Here is a 16749-nt window from a genome sequence, read left to right as displayed (position 1 = left end):
TGCTCGCTCGTCGGAGGCTCGCTCGCGGATAACGTGCGCGCTTGCAGTATTGGCTTGTTATCTGAAACCGTCACTTTAGTGCCGTCTAATCGATTCCAGGGAAGGACCTCGATTTGATTATTGCAGCCCTCATTGTACATAAAAATCATTTCAATTAAAAAAAAAAAAAAAAACCCAATCGATCTCCTGCGGAATTATTTATTATGTCATATGAAGTGAATCACGTCCTATTTGTTTTTGTTTTTTAAATAGTGTGAAATATACTGAACAACACCCCATTATAATGAGACTGTTGATGGCAGTTGTTGTCGTTTGTGTATGGCTCAGCATGTCTATAAAACAAAGTGAGAGTGCCTGTCTTGGACCAGAAAGTAGTAGGCTAGTCAGTTTAATTTAATGTAAGACCAAGAAATTGAGGGAGCAGATTTTCAAGCTAGAAATAGTCTGCTTTAAAAATAAATGAATAGGAAGTTATCAAAACCAACAGTTTTCTTCAGCTCGATTAATCGACTAATGTTTCAAATGTTATATTCTTTATACTTCCTCCGATGGCATGTTTTTTTGGCATTATTTTATTTTACCAGTATTTTATTGTATCTTCTTTGCTATAACGGAAGTCCCGCCCTCCTGCTTCCGTCCGATTCACAACATCCAACATGTCTGCCGCCATAAGTTCCCTCGTTTCGTACGGCAGCGATTCCGATTCAGAAAATGAGTCAGAATCCAGCACCGGGGCCGACAAAGTGGACCAAGTGGACCCAGATGCCACGGCTCACCTCAAACCACTGCAGCCTGGACGGACGATGTCTGTGGCTTTACTCAATGCCGCTCCCGAGGTCGCCGTTAAGGTAAGCTAACCAGGCTAGCTACTCTTGTTAGCTTCACGTTATAGTAAAGTGATAAATGTGACGCGGACGGGAGTCGCACTGTGCTTTAGATGTTTTAACAAGACATGTTGTATTAATGTGCTACGTGAAACACTTTGATGTGCAGCGTTAAGAATTCGTGATAAAGTAGAAAGTCGTGGGGAAACATTGGGCGTCGAGCGGGAGGATGCTATAATGCTAACCTGTAAAACTTTGCTTAAAAACATCTTGCTTTTGGTTAGTTACACTAACATTAGCGATACCGCCGTCGAGTTGGGAGTCTCATTCTTGAAGTGTTATAATAAACTCTTGGACCTTAATTGCCCGTTTACTGATTTACTGATATTCATATCTTCATGTTAGGAGGCTGTGGAGACTGGCATACACCTGGACCCGTCGCTGAAAGAAGTCGAATACAACCCGACCTACGAAACCATGTTTGCACCAGAGGTGATGTACCGGTACTTTTTCAGCCGAATCCAATTGTATGTGTGAGAGATACTAGATTAAAGGCCACGTTTTGTTTATTTGTATATGTTATATGCAGCCCCAGTGGAGGCCTGTATGTGTATAATATGAGTGTCTTAAATATTAGGCTACATGCGTAATAATAACTAATATCCCAAGGTGTCTTTATATAGGGGTATGTACTACTATATTTTATTATTTATTAATCAGCTGCAAGCTAAATACACGAGTAGAGTCAAGCTCCTTATATTGTATATGTTGTCCTCTTAAAAGTAAAGTGGACTATTTATCAATGTGTTACCATTACATAAGCTAGAACATATCTTGTTATTCAACAAGTTGTGCCACCTTTAAGGCTTCTTAAAAAGGTTATCAATCAATTTTTATTTATAAAGTGTATTTCATGCACAAGGCAGACTCGGTGTGCTTTACAATGGTTAAAACAATTATAATACAATGCAATAATAGTGCAAACAACAAAGAAGTGCAGATCTTTTAAAGTTTAAAACAAGGCAACACAGTATCATGCGCAATTTAATCAAATGCAGTTGTGAAGAGGAACGTTTTTAACTTGTGGTCACTGATGTTGCCTGTTTTACTGCCTCGGGCAGATTGTTCCAGATGTGTAGGGGATAGATGCAAAAAGCTGCCTCCCCTTGAGTTAGTGCTGTTAATGATTTTTTTTTGTGCTCCCTTATAGTTTGGCCCAATGAACCCATATAAAACCCAGCAGATGGCTGCCCCCAGGAACATGTTGTCTGGCTATGCAGAACCTGCTCATGTCAACGACTTTATGTTTGAACAGCAGAGGAGGACGTTCTCCACCTTCGGTACGCTTGTCTCTGACCTCTGTCTTTGGTGTCATTGATGTAGTCAATATATGGACCTTGTGAGAAGAATTTTAATGACCCTTTTATAACTCTCTCCACAGGTTATGCTTTAGATCCCTCTGTTGACATACACCAGATGTCCACCAGTGCATACATTGGTGCAGTCGATGAGGCTGAGAAAAATAAAGGTAATAATAGTCGATACTTTATTTCTCATGTGTTTGTTACATTTACCTGTATAAATCTAATTATATGTGGAGTTACGTAGTATTTAGAAGAAAATCAGAGCACTAATCTTTGGTTGCCTTTTCTTAAGGGTTAACTGTGTTTGAGACTGGACAAAAGAAGTCAGAGAAAAGGAAAAAGGTCAAAGGGGGAGATGCTGAAGAGATTGACAACTTCCTTGGACCGTGGGCGAAATATGTAGATGAGAAAGATCTGGCCAAGCCTTCAGAGGTAAGTTTCTGTACAATATGAAACTAGATAATGTCACCTCTTTACATGTTTACTTGATCCAATTTACTACAGGGAAAATATTTGAGAGTAAACTCACTTCAGTTTTCTAAGTCCATGTTTGGCTCTGTACCTGTATTCAACATGATAAGTGGTAGCTCATTTGTTAACCCTGCTTTACAGGACGAGAAGAAAGAGCTGGATGAAATCTTGGCCAAGAGACAGAAGAAGGGAAGGAATGAGGAAGATGCTCCAGCAGAGGAGAAGACCATACTCCATGGTACTGTGATTACTCAAATTTTATTTGTGGATTAATTTGAATGGCTATGGGTCTCAGTGAAATGATCAAGTGTTCAAATTTATTTTGAATTTGACCTTGGAGACAGCATCTCACCATAATAAGGTCACCATAAATTGCTATTGCTATATATATTGCATTTCACCATATCACAAGATCCTCCTCAGCATAAATTTGCAGATTTGCCCTTTTAATTGTAGCATAGTAAGAAATTCTTGCTCACATCACAGTCTGACATAGTGTTCAAAACCCAAGATAGATTGGTTGGTCAGTGGCAATCTGTCTTTAGCACTTGAATCAATCAGGATATAATACCATGAGAAACTGGCAGCATACAGCCCTCGCTTCTTCCAAAAAAAACATGTATCCACCATCTCACGTGACATTTTGTCTCTGTTTGTTCTCCCCACAGTCAAAGACATGTATGACTACCAGGGCAGATCTTACCTCCATGTCCCACAGGATGTTGGTATCAACCTGCGTTCTGCGGATGTCCCAGACAAGTGCTACCTGCCAAAGAAACAGATTCACGTCTGGTCTGGACACACCAAGGTCAGTGGGAAGGGCCATTAATCATTTGCGTGACTTACTGTACGTGAATATCTCTTTATCTGCCAGTGAAAAAAATCCTGCAGCTGTAAGTAATTCTCTACACGGCTTTGCTGATAAGTTCTAGTACTGCAGCGTTGTTTAAAATAATTCTGATATGCAAAGTGAGAGCTGTGTCACATAGGAATCTCTGTATACATAGAGAAAATCCCATTATACAGTCCTTGTAAGATTTTCTGATGCAGTCAGTAAAAACCTCCTGGGTAGTTTTGAATAAAATGATAACATAGTATAGGAGCCACGTCTTCCTGACATATCTGAGATTATTCTGTCTCATTCAAAACAGCGTCTTTATAATTCAAATGTAAAGGCAAACACGGGGCTATTCCAAGAAAGATCTGATCCAAGTTTCAGATCTGCCAGCTAGCTTCAGGGAGACAGAAATCACTCAAGTTTTAAATTGGCTCCTTTCCACTTTGTGCAGCAAGTTACAGCCTTCACAATCTAATTTGAAATACAAAGAGGTTTGAAAAGATAATAAGTGTGTGGAAGTGCTGATGTCGAGATAATAGATGGGGTTGGCCCACATGGTGTCACCAAAGTTTTCGAGCATTTTTTGAAGAAAGTTTGGATGAAGAACTTGAAGAGAATCATCATCATTTTCATGACTATCACAGATGCATTGTGATCTGCACACACACACACACACCCCTTTCTGCTCTGGTTACCTTATGGCTCAATTGATGTCTCCCCCTTAAGTCACTGCTTTCATTTATATAAATCAATTTATTTTCCAGGGTGTCAGTGCTATCCGTCTGTTTCCAAGCTCTGGACATCTGCTGCTCTCCTGCTCCATGGACTGTAAGATCAAGGTAAATACTCACAAAGAAGTACCTTCAGAGAAGTTAATTAATAGACACATTTATTCTTTATGTTTTGTAGTGTAGTTTAATCATTTTATGATTGTGAAATTATATGGCTGGGTTCAATGTCAGCTGTGAGTTTTTAAAGGGATATTTCAACATTTTGGCAAATTCGCCTATTGCCATAATCCCTATAGTCTTAGGGGTAGGTTCATTACCTTTAATTGTCGGTGCAAGCTGTTTTGAGATCAGCGGGGCAGACGTGAGCTCTACACAGCGCGTGGTATTTTCGGGCTTTCCCTCATCAAACTCATCAAATACACAATCCAACAACTCCAAAACGCTCTCATGGACAAGCTGTGACCTGCACATTCACCACACTATGAAACAAATAATAATGGAACGTTACGAGACGCAGTTGTTGTCGAGGTAAATATGTACCCGGAACTACATTTCCCAACACGGCTGCTCGACTTCAAACGTGAAAGTAGTTCAGAGTATTTGCTTCATGTGTCGTAATGTTACATAATTATACATTATTATTTCATAGCGTGGCAAATGTGCAGATGACAACTTGTCCACAAGAGCATTTTGGAGTTGTTGGATTGTGTATGTAGTTTGATGAGGGAAACATAGAAATACCATGAGCCTCTGTTGCTTTAGCTGAGCAGCTCACGTCTCTGCCCAGCCGATCTCAAAACAGCTTGCACCGACAATTAAAGGTAATGAACCTACTCCTAAGACTATAGGGATTATGGCAATAGGCGAATTTGCCAAAATGTTGAAATATCCCTTTAAAGCAGAAGTGAGTGATCCGGTCGTTTTCGCTAATGCTGCGTTCCAGGCAGGCTTTTGAAATCGTAAATTACAGCTTCAAGTCACAACTTACGACTTTGTAGCGTTCCAGGCAACCCACTCGTGTTTTTCCGACCTGTTTTACCGGTGAAAGTCACTATAACGGCCACTCGTAACTTCCGACCCGTGAACTCGTACCAGATCGAACTGGTACCACTTCACGGTCGGAAAAATATGAGTTTCCTTGAACGCACCATAACAGTCCTCGTCGCTACGTCACCACATTCACGGCGTTCCTTGGCTGCACACACAGCCTGCATGCCGTTCTCTCTCCTCATTGGATAAAAACTGTAGGATACGATAAATGTTTTCTCTTCGGCTCAGAGCAGAGGGACTGAGAGACCCGTGTTTCAGTCCAAACACTCTATGTAAGTGATTGCTGTCGGAAGATATAACTATTTTAAGACTTATATTAACACAAATATATCACTCACTTCTGCTTTAAGTAATATGTTAATACCAACGTTATCTTACACATAGTGTGGTGGTCAAGACTAAATGCAAAGCTTTGGTATAAATTTGGTGGTTGAATTTAATGTGGTGCTGTAGCAAATCTAATTTCACTTTTGTTTTTTGTCCCATCACAGCTATGGGAAGTGTATGGTGAGAGGAGGTGTTTGCGGACATTTATTGGTAAGTGTCTTTATTAAAAGTCTCCCATGTAATAATATATCCGTAGTTGATATAATATAATAGTTAATTAAGAGATGTTGACAATTCACTGTGTAAAATGGTATAATGTTAACAATAATGGATCGTCAGCAAATGTGCTGACATGAAATATGCTGAAGGTTAAATGCAACCAGCCTTTTGGAAAATACACAGCAGTGACAGACTGTGAGCTCAGCATTTCTGGAACGCTAATGACACGTCTGCTGACCATTAACAAAGCGCATGCAGTTCATTTATTTATTTATTTTGACTAAATGATGGAGTCTGGGGCGTTTAGGCTAATACATGCGGGCCACTCTTACACCCCCTTCTCGGAGACGGTGCACTGTCAGGATAGAGATTGTTTGCAGTTGCGGTTCTGCTTGTCAGCTCCTTCACAGTGTATCCATAATTCAGCAGCCCAGGGGCTGAGGAGGAACAAGGGCCAAGGATGAGCACAAGGCGCAGGGAGGAGTGGGGGGGGTACAGGGGGAGAGAGAACACAGTTTAGGAGTGAATAAACTGACAGCGCGACTGGCTGAGGGGGTTTGGGAGTTTGTGAGTAGGAGAAGCAGCAGACATGCAGACGATGAGCAGAGCGGTGGTAGTAGTGCAGGGCAAGATTGTACAGAACATACAAGATTTTCTCTTTGTTGTCGCTGCTGTGCCTTCAATTTGATCATCTATTTGCTTTTATGTTTTTTTCACTGTGTGTCTGGATGACCTTGATGTCTTTAGAAACATCTTTCTTGTTTACCACTGTTCAGTTTTCCTTTTTTTTTCTATTTTCATTACACTACAAATCTCAATAGAGGAATTTCAACTCAATTGTAATTTTTAGTTTTTCATGTAAGAAGAATATCTGATGTATGGGTGGAGAAGTGATTGTGCCTATCTTTATGTGTCTGTATTCATGGTATGTTTCATGAAGGTTGGCCTGCTTTCAGTAGTTTTGAGTAGTTATGTGTAATGTGTTCCTTCATACATGCATACACACACACAGACAGACACACACATACATCATCAAGGCTTTCTGCAGCAGCGGCGTTGCCTTTGGTCTGCCAGCAAGCAGGGTTAGTGCAAGCGAGCAGGCAGACACTTAGCCTCAGTGGGCTCTGTTATCGCCGTGGAAACAGTGTAACCCTGATAAAAGCCAGCTTTAACAAGGGAGGCATCTGCGCACACCGAGCCCACTGGGACCTCACATCTCCTACGCCGTATGAGAAAAAGCCAAAAGGCTGCATAGATTGGGATTAGGGAGAGAAAAAAGGTGGAGCGCGGTCGAAAAGACAGATGGAGCATGTAATGTTTTTCTTTCTCTTCCTCTTTCTGTCTCCAAGCTCATTTAAAGATTTCATTCCCCTCGTGTCCCACAGCCCACTTCATCTTTCTTCCTCAACATCCCCGATTTCCCTTAACTAGATTTCACATTCCTCAAATGAACTGGGTATCAAAGGGAGGCAGCTGGGGGAGACTTGGCAACATATAAAGTGTCATTTTTTTTAGCACATATTTGTTTATTTGTTATGTGTGAACTTTTCTTCCACTGTGTCTTAGGTCACAGCAAAGCAGTTCGAGACATTTGCTACAACAACACTGGAACCCAGTTCCTCAGCGCTGCCTATGACCGCTACCTTAAACTCTGGGACTCTGAGACAGGTACGTCCTGCCACTGTTTTCACCAAGCTCTCCATCTTGTTACGTTTCTTTGAAAACTCTGGATTAAGAAAGATGTAAACTTGAATATCCCAATTATAGAGTAGATCAGTTTTCTATCTCTGTGTCACTTTTACATTTTTTATCTGGGTCCGGGGGGTAGGAGGATGTTAACATGCAGTCTAGGAACATTTAATAACCGTGCCCTTTACCTGGACTGTTTACCCGCAAACCTTCAAATCAGCTATTCTTTGTCTTTTGTGATCATAATATAAATCACATTTTATGATAATTTCTAGAATAAACGGTTGATTACTAAATGTTATCTGCATATTGATTATTAAAGAAGGTAATTGTTAGTTGAAGGCCTACTTCTCACTTTGCTATGGCTGTATGTAGAAATCCTGTAGAGGTCAGTGGGACATTAGTCTCTCCAAATCACAAGCATCTCATTTATATTCAAATGAAGTTGCCCAATTGCACAGTACTACAAACTATGATTTTCTGGTTTTGCAGACTTGATGAAGATATATAAAAAAAAAAAATAAAAAAAAACCGCACAAAAGCTTTTATTTGAAAATGCTGTCTGTGGATTGGGGACAGATTCTCTCATGGGTTTTCATATTTTCACGGTTTCTGTGACAGTATATTGAGTTTTCAAATTTAATTTGTTGTCTCGCATTATCAAGGCGGTTCAGGTCCATAAATAAAATCAGATTACAAATGATTTCCTTTGTGCATGTCTATGTGAATTGTACGGGTTCCTGTTCTCACTCGTCCCAAACGTCCTCTTGTTATCTTTCCCCTGTGCTCATCCATTTTTACCGTATATCCACCCCAAGTGCCAATCCAGCAGAGGGCAGAAAAGAGTTAAATCCCCCACTTGTTGATAACACCACCCCCTTTGGAGCCATGTCATCCAAATACTTGTGTGTGTAAAGAGTTAATCATCGTTAAATGAGAAGGGTTCTTTGCTTTTCCAATCACTTTTTTTGGATTTGTTTAGTATAAAACAGCAGTTGCTTTTCCATGTAGCTGTATAGTAGAGATGCTGCGTATAGGGGGTAGTTTTAGGATTTTATTCCAGATTCGCCCCAGTTGCAGTTGAAGCACTGGATGTGACACAGAAATGATGTTAATGAAAAGCCTCCATTCTAAACTTAAGAGCCTCTTGATGTCGCATTCATTTTAATTTCTTGGTTTCTCAGCTCTCGCAGTTGTGGTAGCATCAGTCCGATGGTGATTCATCTCTGCTCAATGGAGACATCAGGAGATGTTGAATTTTCTGTGTTGTGGCTGAGCCCCTGGCCCCCACAGGGACAAGAGCACACAGAACAGAAAATTTGCAAACTGTCCCTAAAATTTAAACGGCTTGAGTTACCTTTTTGAGAAGCCTCTGTGGATTATTCTGAAGCTCTGACTCTTAATCCCCCCTCCATCCTACCTCCACAGGCCAGTGTATCTCCCGCTTCACCAACAGGAAGGTACCATACTGCGTCAAGTTCAACCCAGACGAGGACAAACAGAACCTTTTTGTGGCCGGCATGTCGGATAAGAAGATTGTTCAGGTAAAGCTGGCATTTGCTGCAATGTGAGCAATTCAATTCGGCTCCCGCCATCACCTCCATGTATTTCCCAGTTGACCAAGCTGATGCACTCGTGAATTTCTTTGTATACCCTCTGTGCCCACAGCAGCATGAAATACACTTCCCGCCTCAACTTCCAGGCATTACAGTGTGCCTAGATGTAGTGTGAGTGTGAGAGAAGGGTTTCACAGGCTGACAGGACTAGAGCAAGTGATTAATCACAAGCAGCATTAGGGTGGAAAAGAGGCAACGGGAAGAGAACAATCTGTGAAAAAAGTTAGAAATCCGAGTAGACAGTTTTCAGAGCGGGGGGGTAACCCTGAACCGATGATGAGCCGATGAAAGCTTGGATCTCCGAGGCCATAACAAGCTGGGAGAACAGATAGCCTGGAATATGATTTTATTTTTCTATAATGGGATTACCAAAGATGCAACAGTCTGGTTTTATTTCTTTTTACTTTTAGTTCAGTCAAATTGAAAATATGTCTGAATGTCCCCAATGTCCAAACCATAACCATTACCATAATATCTGGCTCAATAATCAGGGTTAGTATAAAATCATGCCGCTCTGTTCTGGGTTTTGAGAACAGATGGTTGTTCTCGTGAGCAGCCGAGGGGTAAGAGGTTGGAATAAAAAGAAAAAAAGAGCATGAATAGAATTAGATGTAAAATCTGTTTGGACAGAAATGAGTCCTATTGTTTGTAGCCTGGGGACCAGTTTTATGCGGTTGTATTTCTTTTACATTTTAATGTGAGTAAACTGTTCCAAAAACACTGATGTTCAAGACAGAGGCCTGTTTTTAAAGTGAATAGCTGTCATCACACCACTGCAGTTAAGTCGTTTCACCCCAGTCTCCCACAGGCTCTTCATATTAGTGTCTCGTCTTACTTTTTTCCTGACAATAAGAAAAAAAACCAGTTGTGTTTACCTCCTCTCTGTCTCCTCTTCTATGTTTCTCCTGTAACAGTGGGACATCAGGACAGGTGAGGTGGTTCAAGAGTACGACCGTCACCTGGGAGCCGTCAACACCATCACCTTTGTTGATGAGAATCGCCGGTTTGTCAGCACATCAGACGACAAGAGTCTTCGTGTTTGGGAATGGTGAGTAACAGATTACTCCTGAATTACGCCTGAAATGCTGTATGTATTCAGAATTTTGTTGTGCTGTTTTAGTGTTTGTTGTTCTGCCTCAAAGCGAGGTGTATCAGGGTTAATAATGAAATGGGCAACAGCTCAGATAAATTAAGTACATGATGAAGTTCAGTCATCCAAAACTTGATAAATAAAGGATAGAAAATAATGAGACATTTATACAAGGTTGCGAGGCTCTTCGGAACCATTTCAGTTTTCAGCCCCCTCATTAATGTGCATCTTGCTGATACAAAGTGTACTTTAGTTTTCATCCATCTTTTTTTTGTCTTTTCTGTGTAAAAAGACAACATTTAAAATACTCAAACTCTATATTCTGCCCGGGACTGTTTCCTGAAGAAGTCACAGTCTTGCACGGCAACTTTCATTAGTCGTTAATAAGAACGACGAGACATCAACAAACCTCCGCGCGACCCAGCCTGAGACGGTTCACCCAGCTGTGCTGCTAAATGTGCTGAGTCACAGCCTCTGCTACAGTTTGCCTGCTTTACATGCATCTATTATCCTGCGAGTCAATGTTGTTGTTTTTTTCATACCCTGGAGTTAACATTGTTCCCTGACAACGCTCCAGCAATAAGCCGTCTAATCCCGGTCTCTGTTGCCGGTTGTATATTTTAATAAATAAGAATATGAAATGGTTCCACATAATATATTACTGGAAAGACAGATTTGCTTGGACGACTGACAGGTTAGACAAAGTTCAAAATTAATTTTCCCTTGTAAAATATCAATTCCTGTCTGGTTATCAACAAAATCCTAAAAAAAAATTACGAGCTTATTTGTTTTTAAAAAATTATCATTGTCAGAACCCCCCCTCCTCCCCCTTTTTTTTTCTTCTTCCAGACCTTGAGACTTGGTTATTTAATGCCAAGTCCAAATGGAGTGATATAATGAATTGTTGACAGAATACCATAGGGCAAAAGAAAGACATCCCTAGAGTCTACTTTCTACCCTTGTTTGGGAGGGAGACTCCCACAGTGTTTGCAGCGTGGGAGCGAGGAGGCGAGTGGTATGTCGGGCTAAAGAGAGGCTTTAGTGTCCCTCTTTCTCCCACAGACTCCACCTGGCTCTGGGGTCTTGCCTTCTTTCTCCCTCAACAAGCTAACACTCGTTATGAGAGCCGTTACATAGCAGCTGAATTTACCAAAAACAAAAGTCTCATATCTCTAGAAGGGAAACGGGGGCTGTTAGAGAGGGGCAGGGTGGGTGATTTTGAATGGGGGCGGGGCCAGATGGTTAGAAAAGACTGTGAGGCAGCAATACGACAAGTCATTCACATCACAGTGGCAAACACCCACACACGATTCAAATTTTCTCCTCGTTCTTACTCATATTCAAGATATTTTTTCACATCTTTATCTGAAGGAAAGGTTTGTCATCGACCAGCGCACAGTCGCTGTATGCGTTGGAGGAGGATTACAATCAATATGAAATGTGCCACTCGCTGCCAGCAAGGGGAATTAGCTCCTGATCATAATAAAGGCATCATTCAGCGAGCAATGAAACGGTTGAGCTCGGTGGGTCATTCTGGGTGATGATGGATAGAGAAGGACGAAAAACGCAGGACACTGACTAGCAAACAACATTGTTGTTGGATAAGCACAGTAAGGAAACCCCCCAAAAACTTGATTTTACTTATTTGTTTTCAATATGATTTTACTAAACAGTCTGACAAGAGGCAGTCTGGAAAGCTGCTTTAAATGAGTCCTCTTCCTAAAGACGCTCCTCATGCAACCCACATTGAATCAGACATTATCTAAACATTTGTCCACTAAATATAACTGAAACAAATCATTTACTGGGCTTTCAATAGTAATTACATTTTGTCAAATCCTCTTTTCACTTCATTTTCAAATAAGAACCAAAGATGGTCTCCTTCATTTCCTTCTCAGTGAAAGATGCTCCGTCTTGATTAAAAAAACAAAAAATACATAAATCCCACTGCAGATGCCTTAGAAGCCAAAGTTCTCATACAAAAATGCTGTTTTTTGTTTGCTCTTCCATGTCAATCAAGCTTGCAGACAATGATTAAAACAAGGATAAATCATTTAATATTAATGAATAGTGTATCTCTTGTGTATAGATTGTTTATCGCCTGTTTTCATTTCTTCTGCTCCCATGGCTCTCCAGACAGCAAAACATTTACACTGGTTATTTCTGGAGCTCAGAAGAAGAGATCCAATGGCCTTGTTATCTCTTCAGAGTTTAGCTTGGCTTGTCTGCAGACATTGGCTCTGACAAACCCTGGGGCCCCTTTAATGTCTGACTGTGTGCACACACGTGAATTGAAGAGTGTTTTATGAGTGCAAGGAATCTCATTTCTCATTTCACCCCTGTCTTCACTTCTTCGAAGACCATTTTTGGGCTTGTGTGTGTGTGCAAACACAGCAATGTCACTTTCCTCCAGCTGTTACACATCACACGAAGAGACAAGAGACATGGCCTTGGTTTAAGCAGATAGCAGGATGAGTTCAGGGCCATTGCTCATTAGTGCTCATTACACACAGAGTAAAGCAGACAGACACTCATGGACCGAGTTTACACAAGTTCCAGAGGTCAGTAGAGGAAAAACAGAAATTGGCATGTTGTTATCCCGACAGACACACACAAACACAGCGCAGTGTAAATTAGGATGATTTTCTGCAGACCACTTAAGATCAAATACCCAAGTTTCCTGGCTCCTCCAAAGCTTAGAGACAGAGAGGATTAATAAGTAATTGGTAGCCGGTACAGACGGCAGTGCATCATCAAAAGCTTCTAGTTCTTTCAGATCGCATGGATTTATTTACATTCTGCAGCTCTAATGGTGATAGCGCCTGTTTTTCATCATCGTTGTTGTCTCTTTCATAACAAGTGTTTTTCTTTTTTTAGATGACTCAAGCAGTTGTAGTTGTAAACACACAGCAGTGGCGTGAATGTTTTCCTTGTTTCCTTGAGTTGTTCTTGTTCAGATTGTGTTCTCATCCAGCGTTTAACCCATCTTCAAATGTGCTCAAAATGCTCTGTGCTTTTTATTTTCAGGGACATCCCCGTGGACTTCAAGTACATCGCCGAGCCCAGTATGCACTCCATGCCAGCTGTGACTCTCTCTCCCAATGGTGAGTAGTGAAATCATGGCAGAACGGTCACAAACAAGCACACAGCAGAAAGGACTCTGGGGAACTTAAGCCTATATCGCCAGATTGAAGTTGTTGGCTGTTGCTCAGCAGGCAAAAAAAAAAAGAAGCAAAGACTGGCTCGGATCAGGTGAACAATGACGGACAATACACATCTGGTTTTCTTTTTTCTTTCATTGTCCTGTGACCTATCACATGGCATTTAAAGAATGGCTGATTTTAGTTGTGTTTCATGTGGTAGAAGAAGAGAGATACTCTGGCTTTCACAGATCCACTGTTGGGCAGTGTGTTGAATAATGAATGAAAACTAAGAAGGAAAATTGATGCAGAAGGAATAGTTTGACATTTTATTTTATTTGCTCTTTTGCCAAGAGGTGGATGAGAAAATAGAAAACCACAGTCGTACCTCTGAAGTAAATATGAAGCCACAGCCAGGAGACGTTAAATACAGAGTCAAAGCGCCTGGCTCCTCTGCATCCTGTTGTCAGATGACGCCCTTATCCAGCCAAGAGATGTCCCTGCACATGCCAATCAGTAAAACTACAGATGTGACGGAGACAAAGACATGTGGTGTGTGATATTATTCTGATTTATGAGTATTCTGCAGACGTGCGACTCGGCGGAGAGATGACAGCGGCACACAGATATGAATGCGACATGTTGTCATGTTTTGTAAGCAGGACTCATTCCAGGTGATAACAGGATTAACAGACGGCCGTCCTCTTCAAATATACAGCCTCTTGTTTGAATCAGGAATTCCCTGTTGTACCCACTCGGCTTCAACGACCATCAAACTCAGCTCCTGTGTCGTCGGCTGTTCCTTCCCTCACTGCCTACCTTTGATTCTCCCTTTTATGTGCTCTCCATGCTCTCTTCCTTCCTCCTGGCAGCGTTCTTATTTGTCCCAACATGATTTGTTTCTCCTCAGCGTGTGAATAATGAATGCATTCTCAGTGGGAAGCCATTCAGTTTTTCTCTAATGCCTAAATGCCCCCCTTCCCCTTTCCTCCCATCCCCTCCCAGCACTATATCGTCTACCTCTCTCTCCTCTCCTCATCTTCAAAAAACCAACAGAGGCTCAGTCCGCCGGTGAAATCGGTCAAGTTGTTGTCATTCCTCTGAATCTTATCGCATCGGTTGTTTGTGGACAAAAGCGTCTTTTTTCATTCTTTTTTCATTTATGTTTCATGACGGAGGATGTGAGTGAAGGACACACACACCAACACTTGAGCTCCTTCTCGTACCACATTAATAATTTCCATCATGTTTCCTTTCAAGAGGTGCACTGAGTCGTGTAATGCTTTGACACTGAAGCGCTGCCTCTTATCACTGCGTAGTGACTTGGAGACCGCAGCGGCGTCAGGAGCAGAAAACACTCTGTAAAGTAGATCTCGCCTGAGCAGTGACTGATGAAAACCCTCTTTTCATTCTTCACTAAATTGCCCGGCATATATCCACCAATTACAATGTACCTGTCGTTAAAAATGTTTCACTCTTCTTGATGTCCCACCAGATCAGAGTTGTTACTCTGGCACGCTTCGAGAACACCGACACAGGCAGGCAGCATCAAAGACACTCACGGCTGCTTGTTAAACAATTGGCTGTGAAGAATCATGCTAACGAGACAAAATAGCAAGTTAATACTCACTTGAAAACGTGCCGGGACAACCTTTTACAGCTTAGATGTGTTGAACACTTCTGATACCACCACGCTTTAATAGCACCTTTTTTCTTGCCCATTTGTAAGCGTTTTGTATTATGGTACAAATACAACATCAGTGTTCTGTAGCAGTGTGATGTAATGCACCTTGCCTGTTTCGCACCACAGGTAAATGGCTTGCATGTCAGTCCATGGACAACCAGATTCTTATCTTTGGAGCCCAGAACCGCTTCAGACTGAACAAGAAGAAGGTCTTCAAGGGCCACATGGTGGCTGGCTATGCCTGCCAAGTGGACTTCTCCCCAGACATGAGGTAAACCTTTTCATTTTGTTTCTGCATGTTCCGATAAAAGATAACATCAGTGAGATACAAGCAAGACTCAGCACGAGATTCATATAGCTCATTAATATTTGATACACACTGATTATTAAGCACTTGTTTGGCACTCAGGAATCTAAATGTGCCAGGAAAAAAAAAAAGCAGGTCAAAAGAGATTAAATTCCTCCTTTTGATTAGTTGTAGAGAGAGGTGGAAGTAAAAATGAAAGAGAAGTGGAAAAGAAATGAACAGAATAATCGGGCAAATGAGAACCAAATGAAAGAGTACATTTATTCCAGTAAATGAACGCAAAGAGCAGAAAAAGGTGCTCACAAAGACCGCCCTGTGCAGGTATCTGTGCTCTTCATGTTATCTACTGTGTAAGCTCCACAAGGAGAGCTAACTAGGGCAGTCCAGCAGCCTAATTTTAGACAAAACACCCATTAGGACCTGTTTTCTCCCCTCTTCTCGTCCACCACCACCCACGAGTGTGAGCAGGTGCCCTCGTGTCCTTTCAGTAACCATAGCAACACTCCCGAATAGACTAAATACCAAAAAACTCAAAGACTCCCACCTTTTTGGCAGGTGAAGTGGAGACAGAAATAATTTTTTTTTTAGCAAAGTGCTAATCTTTCCATCATCACCCACCCTCTCCTCTCCTCTCCTGCCCCCTCTCTCCTTCCCTCTCTTCATTTTCTACCAGCTATGTGGTGTCCGGCGATGCAGACGGAAAGCTCAACATCTGGGATTGGAAGACCACCAAGCTTTATCACCGGATCAAGGCTCATGACAAGGTTTGCATCAGCGCCCTGTGGCATCCACACGAAACCTCCAAGGTCATCACCTGCGGATGGGATGGACAAATCAAACTCTGGGACTAGAAGTCTCTGGGGTGCATCTTTGGGGGACAGGAGTACGCGGGGTCTGGAAAATGTTGGGCAAAACTGTTTGTCCCATGGATTTTGTGAACATTTTTTAAGTGGAAACCACGGGACTGGTATCCAGTCTTATTATAACAGTGTATTTTTGTATCCTGGCATGAGATCTGAATATAAACTCATGTAAAATCTGTACAAAAATGAACACAAGCATACTTTTAGAAAACAGTTTATTCTGCAAAACTTGTATTAGGGGAGTCATTTGGCATTTTATGACTAAATGTTTTGTTATTTTAATTGGCAGCGTCCTGTGTATGTAGTATACCTTTTTGTAATTCTCGGTAACAATTCCTTGTTTTCAATTGTCTGACCATCCCTTTGTGGAAATAAACATTCTGTAAAACGAAGCATAGTTTCCTTAGCAAAAGTCTTTCTGCCATTGATAATTCAGAACAAAATCATGACAAGAAGACCCAGACACTTCTTTATTAGTTTATTCAACTGCACCAACAGATTTGGCAAATTACATTAGTGGGATCATTTTTGAAGGT

The 16749-nt window shown here is 41.4% G+C and overlaps 1 protein-coding gene across 1 annotated transcript; it reads left to right on the top strand.

The window, feature by feature from the left end:
- Nucleotides 1-655: 655 nt before the first annotated feature.
- Nucleotides 656-16605, top strand: cdc40 (cell division cycle 40 homolog). The gene is made up of 15 exons (XM_084000481.1): nucleotides 656-848; nucleotides 1230-1316; nucleotides 2035-2164; nucleotides 2266-2352; nucleotides 2481-2620; nucleotides 2801-2897; nucleotides 3328-3467; nucleotides 4262-4336; nucleotides 5770-5815; nucleotides 7391-7492; nucleotides 8942-9057; nucleotides 10044-10177; nucleotides 13247-13323; nucleotides 15170-15314; nucleotides 16024-16605. The coding sequence occupies exons 1-15, from the start codon at nucleotides 657-659 to the stop codon at nucleotides 16199-16201; spliced, it is 1746 nt and encodes a 581-aa protein (XP_083856607.1). The 5' UTR covers nucleotide 656; the 3' UTR covers nucleotides 16202-16605.
- Nucleotides 16606-16749: the final 144 nt, after the last annotated feature.

This window comes from Trachurus trachurus (assembly GCF_905171665.1).
Source record: "Trachurus trachurus genome assembly, chromosome: 24".
NCBI classification, from domain to species: Eukaryota; Metazoa; Chordata; class Actinopteri; order Carangiformes; family Carangidae; genus Trachurus; species Trachurus trachurus.
The sequence above is the reverse complement of the archived record's forward strand: the minus strand, read 5'-3'. Positions and strand labels throughout refer to the sequence as shown.